At 32.1% G+C, this 11,421-nt stretch overlaps 1 protein-coding gene across 1 annotated transcript; it reads right to left on the bottom strand.

Moving 5' to 3' along the window:
* Nucleotides 1-440: 440 nt before the first annotated feature.
* Nucleotides 441-6,890, bottom strand: LOC113395771 (dentin sialophosphoprotein-like). Its single transcript, XM_026633446.2, has 7 exons — nt 6,767-6,890; nt 6,171-6,389; nt 5,111-5,228; nt 1,688-4,718; nt 1,284-1,552; nt 851-1,049; nt 441-579 (listed from the first exon to the last, which is right to left on the bottom strand). Exons 2-7 carry the CDS (start codon nt 6,379-6,381, stop codon nt 511-513), a joined length of 3,897 nt encoding a protein of 1,298 aa, XP_026489231.2. The 5' UTR covers nt 6,382-6,389; nt 6,767-6,890; the 3' UTR covers nt 441-510.
* Between the last annotated feature and the right edge of the window lie 4,531 nt (nt 6,891-11,421).

Raw genomic sequence — 11,421 nt, forward strand, 5'->3', positions numbered from 1 at the left:
TTAATAATGATAACATCTGTAATTGTCACACAAAAATAATTATGATGTATTGTTTTTTTTATTATTTGACAAGGAAGCCATATGATAAACGATGTATAGATCTTGTAATATTCCCACAATATGTACCTATGTAATTACGATGTATGTATGTGTATGGTGCTCCGTTGTATTGTATAGGGTGTACATTCGTATCCTATTTTCGAATAAACAAGTCCTAGATAATTAAATAATTTCATTTCACTGCCTTCCATTTAGTTTATATACATATTTTTTAGAGAATATTAACAATGCCCCATTTTAAGAAACTACTAATATTATTACCCTCCAGTTAAGCTTTAAGGTTGTGCTAGAAGTGGTGACGAAAATACCTCCATGAGGTCAAGATCGAACCTGATACATTTTACATCTCTAAGTGGCCTGTAAACTAGAAACACAACAATTAGTTTTGAAAATGTATATTAATTGATTTTAAACTTAGCCTGAAGTTTTTAAATAATAAGTAACAAATATTTATTGCATAATATCAGAGAAGACACCATGCTTTGGTAAGGATATTTTGTTAACTACATCGGGAACAACCTGGAACAAATGCATTATTACTAGTTTATATTCAAGCAGTACTATTTTAAAGAAAAACTTGTCAAGATAAGATGAATAAAAATATATATGAAACAATTAACAAGAGTAAAAGTGTCATTGTGTTATTAAATTATTAATAGCATACCTTTGCATTAAAATTCTAGTTTTTATTATTCAACTGTGAATGATTGTTCATCTAGCGAGTCCCACTAGCAAGCAACGCAAGTAAGACCTGTGGCTCATGAACGTTAAATAAAAAGCGAAGACTCACCTTAACTCTTATTTCTCTCGGCATGAACTCGTGAAAGAAATTGTAAAATTCGAAGTGTGTCTTTACAATGTTGAGTCGCGCCATTTCTTTCTTGAGTGTATCCACGGCCTGCTCGCTCGGACCGCGTCGAGCCTCGCGAGTGAACGCGTACAACAACTCTACTAGGCGTTCTGCGCGTACACGAGCTTTGTAGTCGTATCTGAAATGGTTTCAGGTAAAATTAAAACCAGTACAATTTTTACAGACATTTAAAAATTGACCAAGGTTAAATAGTTAGTCAATGCTACATTTTTAATCCTGACAAAATGTTACCAAGTAATAGTAGTAGAAAATTATTTCTTTATTACATAAGTTATAAGCAGTTTTTCTATATTCCATTATCATTATTCATTAAGAAAAAATAATGTATAAAATATATGTATCCTGTATTTACTTTGGTTCCAATTTATTTTCTAAGAATTTATACAGTCTCTTTGTAATCCACGATGCGTTGCTTGGTTGAAACCTCTTTGGTGGTTTATACTTCATATCTTCTAATACTTCTGAAGGTAACATGTTTATTGGAATAAGTGAGGATTTTGTTTGTTTTGATTTTGGCTTATTTTGGGTTGGTTTCATGCGTCTAGCTGGTATCAGAGGCATTTTGAATGCATTGAATGAGTCTCTTGTTGGAACTTTCAGAGATGCTCGGACTTCATCTTCCTGTAAATAATACATAAAAGTCATAATAATATAAGATAATACTGGGCTAATTTTATATAATTTAATATTTTAAATCTTGATTTGGTAAGAACCTATTAATTATTACGATTGGGTTTTAATAAGATCAAAACATACCATTTTACGTTTTTTCTGCAGATTTTCTTGTTTAATCTTCTGTAAATACAATTCTAAGGTGGTCTGTCTCGTCCGCGCTGATATTTCATGGTCTGAAGGTTCCTCAACTGTCTCATCAACGTGCATGGGTTCTGCCTCTTGATAGGAATCAAACGCCGGCAGTTCTGTAGAATTAGCCTGAGGTAGTTTCGTGTTGTCTGCTAGAACTTCGTTAAAGTTGGTATTTCGTTTAGCTGATTTTTCCATAACTAAAGCTCGCAATGACTTTCTGGGCGTGAAATCTTTTCCCATAGTCAATCGAATTGTTTTGCGGGTTGTTCTGTGTGAATCCCAACCCGAGCCTTCCGCACTAGAATCCCTTGTACCATCCGTTATTCCCGTACTCTCCCGAACTGGAGCTAGGCTTGCTCTTATATTTAAATTTTTGATTATACTTTTTGTTTTTCTAATGCTCGTATTGCGACCTTTGGCTGTAAAAGATTCCATTTCACTTCTTTTGTCATGTAAGACTGCTTCGGGTGAATTAACAATAGTCATGTTTTTCTTTCTATGCCTTCCTGTTGTGTCGTGATCGTCTGATTCATCAGGAACAATTTCATCTTCACCTACTTCATCATTAACTATGTCACTTTGTTCTTGCTCAGATTCCATTAGCTCTTCCTCTTGTACGTTTTCACGCGGAGATAAATTACTTTCATTTTGCACATTATCATCTGTTTCCTCATTGTCACTTTCTTCTGGATTTTCAGTTTCGTTTAGTTCTTCTGTTTCACTTTCACATTCGTCTTCATGATTCTCCATTTCTTCAGTATGTTGTTCTTCAGTTTCACTATGATCAACTTCAGCTTCATCGCTATCATTTTGTACATCGTTATGAGTTTGATCAGTCTCTACCTCTTCCTCGGCATCAGTGGTTTCTTCATGTTCCGATTTATCGCTGTCATTTAGTTCATCATTAGGAGTTTCATTGGTCTCTACCTCTTCTTCGGCCACTATGGATTCTTCATGATTTTCAGATCCATCACTATAATTTTGCTCATCGTTAACAGTTTCATTGGTCTCTACCTCTTCTTCGGCTTCTATAGATTCTTCATTTTCCGATTCTTCATTATCATTTTGTTCATCGTTAAGATTTTCATTAGTTTGTGTCTCTTCTTCGGCTTCTATAGATTCTTCATGTTCAGATCGATCGCTATCATTTTGCTCTTCATTGAGAGTTCCATTAGCCTCTACCTCTTCTTCTAAGGATTCTTCATGTTCGGATCTATTGCGTTCATTTTGCTCATCGTTAAGAGATTGATTAGTGTCTACCTCATCCTCTCTAGATTCTTCAGGTCCATATTTATCTCTATTATTTTGCTCATCGATAAGAGATTTATTAGTCTCTACCTCTTTTTCAGCTTCTTTACGTTTTTTATTTCGTTCATCTTGCTCATTATTATCATGTTTACTTTCACTTTGCGTTTTATTTTCATCACGGGTATTTTTAATTTTGTTGTGTTGTTCATCTTCTTTTTCTGGAATTTCAGTTTTGTCTAAACTCTCACAGTCTGCTTCTACTATTTTCTTAGAATCGATTTTAGTTTTTTGATGATTATTTCCATCTATATTTATGGTGTCACTTTCATCTGTTCTGAATTCACTTTCGTTTCCTTTTTTGTCCGATTTTTTTATTAAAACTTGATTTTGTTGCTTATTAGGTTGCAATTGCTCTTTAATATGTATGTTTGAATTGTCTTGTTCATCTCTGTCTTTTAGTGTAATGCTTTTTTCATGCTTTTCGTCGTTATCATCAGTTTTTTTCATGTAAAGTTCTTTTAAAGTTGTATTTTTAACATAATTATCCTCTTCCATTAATTGATTATTACTTTCATTTTTATTAATATTATTGGTTTTGTTGATATTAATGGATGGATTAACTTGTTCATCATCATTTTCATACTCTAAAGTGAAATCTAAATCATCATCATCATCGTCAGGAACATGTTCTGTTGATATATTTTGTATTTCATTTTCTATTAAGTTTGTTTCCATATCGTTTTCAATTTCTTGTTTACTATTATTACCACATTCATGTACCAAACCTTTATCTGAAACACTTTTGCTAAATTTAAGTATGTTTTTTGATTTATTGGTAATTTTTGAATCTTCCTTTTCATTGGAGGAGCTTTCTCTCATTGATTTGCTTTTATTCCTTGTAAGCCTGACATTATTTGAATTATTGACAATTTGATTATTTTCTGCTATACACTCATCATTATTTATTTTTGATGTTAAACTCAAATTTGTTTCTTTTGAAGAATTTTTAGATTTATTCTTCGAATTCATTGACTTGTTAGACTGTCTAGTTTTATTCACTGTGCTATTGATATTAGTGGTTTCCGATTCCTTTGCCTCGGACAATTTGCTTAATTTAGCTCGCTTTACTGGTGTTGTACCAGCTTCTTCAAGCTGATTTTCGACCATTGTCGAGGATGGAAGGAGTTTCCAGTCGTCCATTTCAAGATCGATACTTGATGTTGGAGAATGAGCTATACCCCGCGAGGCGGAGCTTTCACGGCGTTTTTGTGCCATGTTCTTTTGAAATCCAAACACTTTTGGTTGTATATCTGGAATTTCATCTTCACTTTCGGACACAATGAAGTCAGCAAACATATTCTTCCGTTTAGTACCGGGTCGGTTACCAAAAAGGTTTCGAACTTGCCCCTTTACCTCTGCTGTTGGCATTTCTTTCGTTTTATTAACTGATTTTGAGGATATGTTTAATAAGGCAGCTGGAAAGGCAGGCTTTGTTCTTGGTCTAGGAGCTTGATTGAATAGGTTTTTCGGTGCAATTTTAATTTCTTTTTCATCAACATGGCTCTTTTGGAGTTTGGCTAATGTTTCTCTATTGTCAATGATATGTCCAAATTTCTTTTGTGTTTGATTTTCTTTTTGTGTGAATAATTTTCTTTGTGGAATTACTATACTGTTTATAGATTCCCCATCACTACTCTCTGGTAAATCTATAGAGTAATTCTTCTTTTCTTGACTGAAATAAAATAAAATAAATTATCAATTGTGTTTTTAGCCTATGTTTTATTTATAATTGCATAAATTTAAAAAAGTGAAGTGTAAAGTAAATTAATAATTGTGAGCTTGCTATTAGACAGAAAAGAACATTATTATTTTATTAAAATATTACATAATATACTAGTATTTGAAGAATGACAATGACGATCAAGTAAGAGTGAATAAATACTATATTTACTTTATTGTCATATGAGTTGCCGATAGCAATCATATTCCCCAATTTTAGAACAATTGAACTGCCATTGTTAAGAAATATTTGATGCGATGAGCAGGTACTGGAAATATTCTTAAGAGTTTTCTAGAAGGAGAGACAAATATATTATGTGAACAAATAATGTAAAAATGTTTTACCTCAAAATTTCAACATCAAACTCATCTGCCACATTGTTGACCTCAGGAATGTCTCTAATTTCTAAAACATCCATCACATCTCTGGAATTCTCATCCAGCTTTTTCCACCAACTTTTTCCTAAAATTAATTTAAGTATTTTATTTTACAAATTTTCTATTTTCATTAGCAAAAATCAAACAACGAAGCCATAGCCCTCCTGAATTTCTGTACAGAAAAAATATAATAAAATATGCAGTAAATATAACCTACTGTAGTTTTTATCCTTATGATAAATACTACAATATATTTAAATAGCAATAAATAAATACCTGAGTATAAAATACCAACCAATTTACAAAAGTATTTATGTATTATTTATAAAAATAATGTCATAAGTAATGTTATACACAAAAATTTTTACACAGAGAAAACAACAGAAAGCAGAAAATAACAGTAATTACTTTCTGAAGTGAAGAATGTCTGCAAGATCTTCAATGGAATTCAATATGGAAAAACTTAACCCAGGAAGGCCTTTTTGGATTTGAAAATTTAACATTAAACACTCTCTTTTGAAGAGCCGAGATGGCCCAGTGGTTAGAACGCGTGCATCTTAACCGATGATTTCGGGTTCAAACCCAGGCAGGCACCACTGAATTTACATGTGCTTAATTTGTTTATAATTCATCTCGTGCTCAGCAGTAAAGGAAAACATCGTGAGGAAACCTGCATGTGTCTAATTTCAACGAAATTCTGCCACATGTGTATTCCACCATCCCGCATTGGAGCAGCGTGGTGGAATATGCTCCATACCTTCTCCTCAACGGGACAGGAGGCCTTAGACCAGCAGTGGGAAATTTACAGGCCGATTATGTTATTATTATGTTTATGTACTCTCTTTTATTTTATTTTATTCTTTTATTAAAATAAGTCTATATAAGTGTGAATATACATCATATTGCTGTAAACATCACATAGAAAGTCTTGAGATAATAAATAGATTGAAAGAATATAATAGACATCTTTATAAGCCCGAAAAGCTTGTAGTGGATGAAAGTTAATAAAAGAGTATCAAAAACTTACGACCAGGGATTTCAATATCTGTATCATCATTTAACACAGATTGTCTGTTTGCAATAGGTGTCAATTTGAAGGAGTCTGATATTAGAGTAGTCAGACGTAATGATGTGTTAGATTTGGCAGAACACACACTGTGGCTACGTCGTGAAGTGCGTGTATGAGGTGTTGTTACACCCTGTGAGCGAGCTGGTGACACTTTTCTTGTGCTAGGCATTTTAGTTCCTGAAAAATAGGTATTATTATTTCATCCTATAATTTATGTCGACATTGAAAAAGAAAAATAATCAAATATTATATCTAGTTAATTATGGGCATTGAGAAAAATAATGTTTCAATACTATCGAAAATACATTTGCATTAAAGAAAGTAACAAGAAGCACATTCATGTTGATTAGTAATATTGGCAAAGATAACAATATATTTAAAACGTGAGATCTAATTTCGTCAAAACAAACAATAATCACAAGTACAAAAGGTTTAGTTTATTGAATTATTATAAAAACTAGTTTTAATAAACGCTACATTAGAAACATTACATAGACAAGAAAAAATTCGAGACAATTTAGAAAAAATAAAATATATTTAAATTAGGTACTTACGAATAGTATTCGTATATAATGAAATATCACTCGCTTACGCTAATACATTAAATTACCAGATTACTATAAAAATAACCTAATTTGAACATCTCTGTTATAAAACAAACTTATTTTAGAAGACAAAACAAACTTATTTTAAAAGAAAACAAAACAAAGTTTAAAATATTAAAACTGACATTAGATATATACAACGGTTTTGTCGTCAAGTTTGAACTTTAATATCGAAACGTTTCGTTTCACGTTTGTCAATTCTTGTCAAAGCGTATATTATAATATATTTCTAATAAATAATGTGTACATTTTATTCATTAGTTATTAATTTATATTTAAAATTTAATTATATTTTTTCTATTCATACTATAAGTTACTGTGAGAAGAAAATTGTAACAAAATAATATAAAATATTATTAGTCACAGATAAAAAATAAAAGGCGTTAAAACGGTATTGATGAATTAAAATTGATCCTTATAAATAATATTTAATTATATAATTACGATTTGAGGTAAGCAATTAAGGTCAAGTGATTTCAACCATGTTGTGAGTAATAACTTAGCTCCAAAGCCTATAACCGCTTGGTGGCAGGGCTTTCTAGGCTCGTCTGGGTATACTAACCACTAATCATTATACATTCTCCCACCAAGCTGCAATGCTTGATATTTCTGTGTTCCGGCTTGATGTTTAAATTATGTAATAAAATAAAATACTGCGAAGTAAACATTGTATCTCCCACTCTTGTTGAGTTATTATATGGTATGCGCTGGACAGCTGACTGAATCTGAAATCGGTTATCGGATGAATTATAATAGATAAATATATTAACTACTTCCGCAGTAGAGATATGTTGTCTGCCTTTTATAAAATTACGCCAAAAACTATTATCAATGACACTATTTTTTGTACCAGTAAATTTTTTCAAAGACTAAATTTAAAGGAAATTGATATGCCGTTCAATCAATGAACAATCAATTCAATTGAAAATGTAGAAATAGCTATTTCTACTGGAATGACAAAAGGAAATTAATCCGTGATATTTTTCTTTAAAATCTATTTTTCATATTTCATGGGGAATTGTTTTTTACCTAGTTATAGAAAAAAATGTTTTGAATATTAATGTTTTTGCCTACATATCGAATATACATTATGCAAAAAGATTATGCAGCTATTTTAAGAACGTCTAAATATAGTGACTGACAGAAAAGTGATGACGTTGGAACAAATGAGTTGTACAGAGTTTACCAGCAAGTTATCTATTTGTAAACGCACTAATATTAAATTAAATAACAGCCTGACGTAAATCAAATATTTATTTACGATCTTGGAAAAAGACAAAATTGTAAATATTATTCAATTTCATATGTGTCACAGTTGCTGCTGTGTCAATGTCTTAGAAACGTCCAGAGAGTAGTGTATCCAGCAATGGACCTCCACCTGTTGAGATGGATCGATAAAGGTGGATAAAATGCTATGCTAGGCTCTTCATAACCTTATGCTTCATGTACAAAAAATACCACGATTGCGTATGTTAGCCGCTGCTGGTAGCAGCCCGAACCCCGTCTTAAACCATGGGGTACAAACAACGCGGGCGCCGCGCATTAGGGTGCTTCGCCGATGATGGTCAAGCCTTGGACCATAGATGAAAGCCTTAATAGGCTCTTAATAATCTGTTTTGAGACGAGAGGAGATTGCCCAACGGCTGCTTACACCCAGGCGTATGATATGTTTACGACTTGGCTGGTTTTATTCAAAACATCTTTTAGTAGTACTTTTTTCTCTTCAATCTATCTTTTTGAAGTAAATAAAATTTAAAAATAAATACTTTATAAGACATTATATACAGACCATACTATTTTTGATTACATCTTGATTAAATAATACAGTTAATATAAGCGCAGAGTTTTGTTGTCTATGAAGTAAGATGGGCCGAGGCTATAAATATTTTTCTTTGTAGATGAGGTTTTTTAATTAATTTTAGATTAATGTGTCGTTTTTGTGTTACAAATATTATTTTATATATCACAGCCGTAATACACAAGTAGGGAGATTTTTTTTTTATTATTATATTAAATTATTATTATACGTATGAAACCAAAGAATGAATCAACAAAAATCTCATTTTTTTTATTAAATATATAATCAACTAAATACTGTTTTCAATTTTCTGTATGTAAATCAACCAAAGTAGCGACTCGCCCCGACTTTGCACAGGTGCAATGCTGATACTAAATATATTACAGAGTGCCTTACAACGTTCACAGTTTGTCAGTCGTTAGACAATACAAACCGTCCCTGCGTTTTAAATCTGTAATATCTTCGAAAATATTCATTTAAATTACATGCTGTAAGGGCCATATTGATCTATATTGAATGCACAATGTATTTAAGGTACTTAATTAGATAAGGATTGATGCTGTATTGCTTAAAATCGCTTCGAAAATAAGCCATAAAAAGTAAAGGGTAAAAAATGGTTGTTGTGGGCTATCCCTAAGAGATTGACATATAGTACCTAGTAATATAGACCTTTTTAAGGTTGTATAATACTGTAGTATGGTATTTTGATCTATCTCGAAGGATTCAGCCAACGTTTACAATATAAGCGCAAAAATTATGTTTATTTACGATATCACTTCAGAAACCTCTAAAATTATCAGTGTTTCTCTACTATATTGTGCATGTATTATACATATAAACCTTCCTCTTGAATAAATCTATCTATTAAAAAAAACCGCATCAAAATCCCTTGTGTTTTATTTTAACGATCTAAGCATACATAGGGACAGACAGCGGTAAGCGACTTTGTTTTATACTATGTAATAATAATGATAGATTAATGTTGGTAGCACACAATATTAGCAAATCTACGTAAATCTATAACTCATTTATCTCCATTCCTTCTTCGATTGGAATAGGCTGTATCTATTTTTCTATTATGTATTTTAAGATAAAAAAAATACATGAATACATAAGCTTCGTCTATTGATGATTTCCTTTTAACATAAGACTTCAGTTTAATAATGGGCGAAGTTAAATCTCTCTTAGATCTAAATTGAGCCGTATTTAATTATAAAATTACTTTAAAATGGTTGCTAACGTGATTTTTATCAATCCTTAAAAGTTGTAGTTCTGTGACATTTAATATAATATAGACCTGCTCACTCACGAAGACGCGCCCCTCTACTTTAAAATATTATCAGCCTGCATTAGCATGAGTGACGCTCGAGCTTACGAGATGTCAGGGTGCGTGAGACGACTAAGAGAAAATCAGCAACAAAATGCAAATTATGTTATAATTGTTAAGTTTGTTTTATTAAAAAATCGTGTGTGAACAGATCTAATGTAGAAATTTAACAGATTAATGGATATAATGTAGAAATTTAACTTATCTAGCTTAACATAAAATCACTAACACTTTGCCAACAGCTTTGACGCTTTTTTCATTTTTATCTTGTACTAAATATTTTGAATAATTAACCATTTTTAACATATTTAAATGCATTAATTGGCCAAGTTGAACGTTTTTGTGTCAATAAAAAGTAAATATGTTTGAATATTTTATTTAACATCGTAGATCACTTTTATTGCAAGAAAGGGCGTGGCGGCGGCGTGAAACTTAATCTATTAAACAAATGTTTGCGTTAATATTTGTGATGAGACTAACTATAATATATGTATATATTATAATGTTTGTTTTGCATATATTTCTTTGTTCTTGCTGTTTTTGTTTATTTGAACGGTACCTTTCTGTATATTTGAGGATAGTGAGTATTAGAACATGAAACGGAAAATTATATATTCATGGCACAGGGAAGAAACCGAATGATTATTATTATTGATAATTACCTCCAGACCGATTTATGCCACAATATATATTCTTTAAAGAAATAAGGTTACTGCGTAGGAGATATCAGAACGTACAAGGGTGTGCACAAATATAAATGTACTCCGTATTCCCTTAATGTCTTAATCTGATACGACGGCAAATTCAATTAAGGTACAGGAAAAGCACTGGTTTTCATTCGGGATTTGAATCCTAGACTCCTTGACATAGTAAAAAGAGATATATTTTTTGAATAAATAGCTGTATCCGGATATATACAACAAATAGATTTAATGCTCTCAGTTTTTTTGTCGATATGTAAATACGTACAGACGTACAAGTCGTTTCCGAATTGACTAGACGAAATAAAATTCATGATGAGATGAATTATATCGTATTTCTCGCCGGATGACTCGACGTCTTTGCTGTCTCTATCGCCGATATGGCGCTTCAGGGTATGGAACTGTTAATTTCGTATTTTGCAGTGCTTATTGGTGGTAAGTCCTAGCCTTGGTTTTCTGCAAAACGGTGTCAAGATGAAACCGGGTACGATATCAAGCCTGGACTAACGTATCGGTTTCTTGTCATGTAAACACCAGCTCATTCAGAACGGATTATAACGGATATCCAAAAACGTCATTGCTAAGGTGAAGATGGACTACAATGGCAGAATTAGCGAAATACTGGTGTGCCTCACTTCAGGAACACGTGCGTTCTGGTCTCTCTAATCTTAGGAATACTTTGTCAGCCTTCTTTTCCATCTCTGCTTGGTCATACACGGTGAGCCATTGGCCCATACCGCGAAGGAGAAAGCTGATCTTTTAGTCTCTCTCTTCGCGT

The sequence above is a fragment of the Vanessa tameamea genome, chromosome 16, assembly GCF_037043105.1.
Source record: "Vanessa tameamea isolate UH-Manoa-2023 chromosome 16, ilVanTame1 primary haplotype, whole genome shotgun sequence".
In the NCBI taxonomy this organism is placed as follows: domain Eukaryota; kingdom Metazoa; phylum Arthropoda; class Insecta; order Lepidoptera; family Nymphalidae; genus Vanessa; species Vanessa tameamea.

Bases quoted from the DNA above. Each gene is read 5' to 3' on its own strand.
- LOC113395771 (XM_026633446.2), bottom strand. From the start codon at position 6,381: ATGCCTAGCACAAGAAAAGTGTCACCAGCTCGCTCACAGGGTGTAACA. The intron at 4,719-5,110 runs GTAAAACATTTT...ATTTTATTTCAG, and splicing joins TTTGATGTTGAAATTTTGAG to TCAAGAAAAGAAGAATTACT. The intron at 1,050-1,283 runs GTAAATACAGGA...AAACCATTTCAG, and splicing joins GAAAATAAATTGGAACCAAA to ATACGACTACAAAGCTCGTG.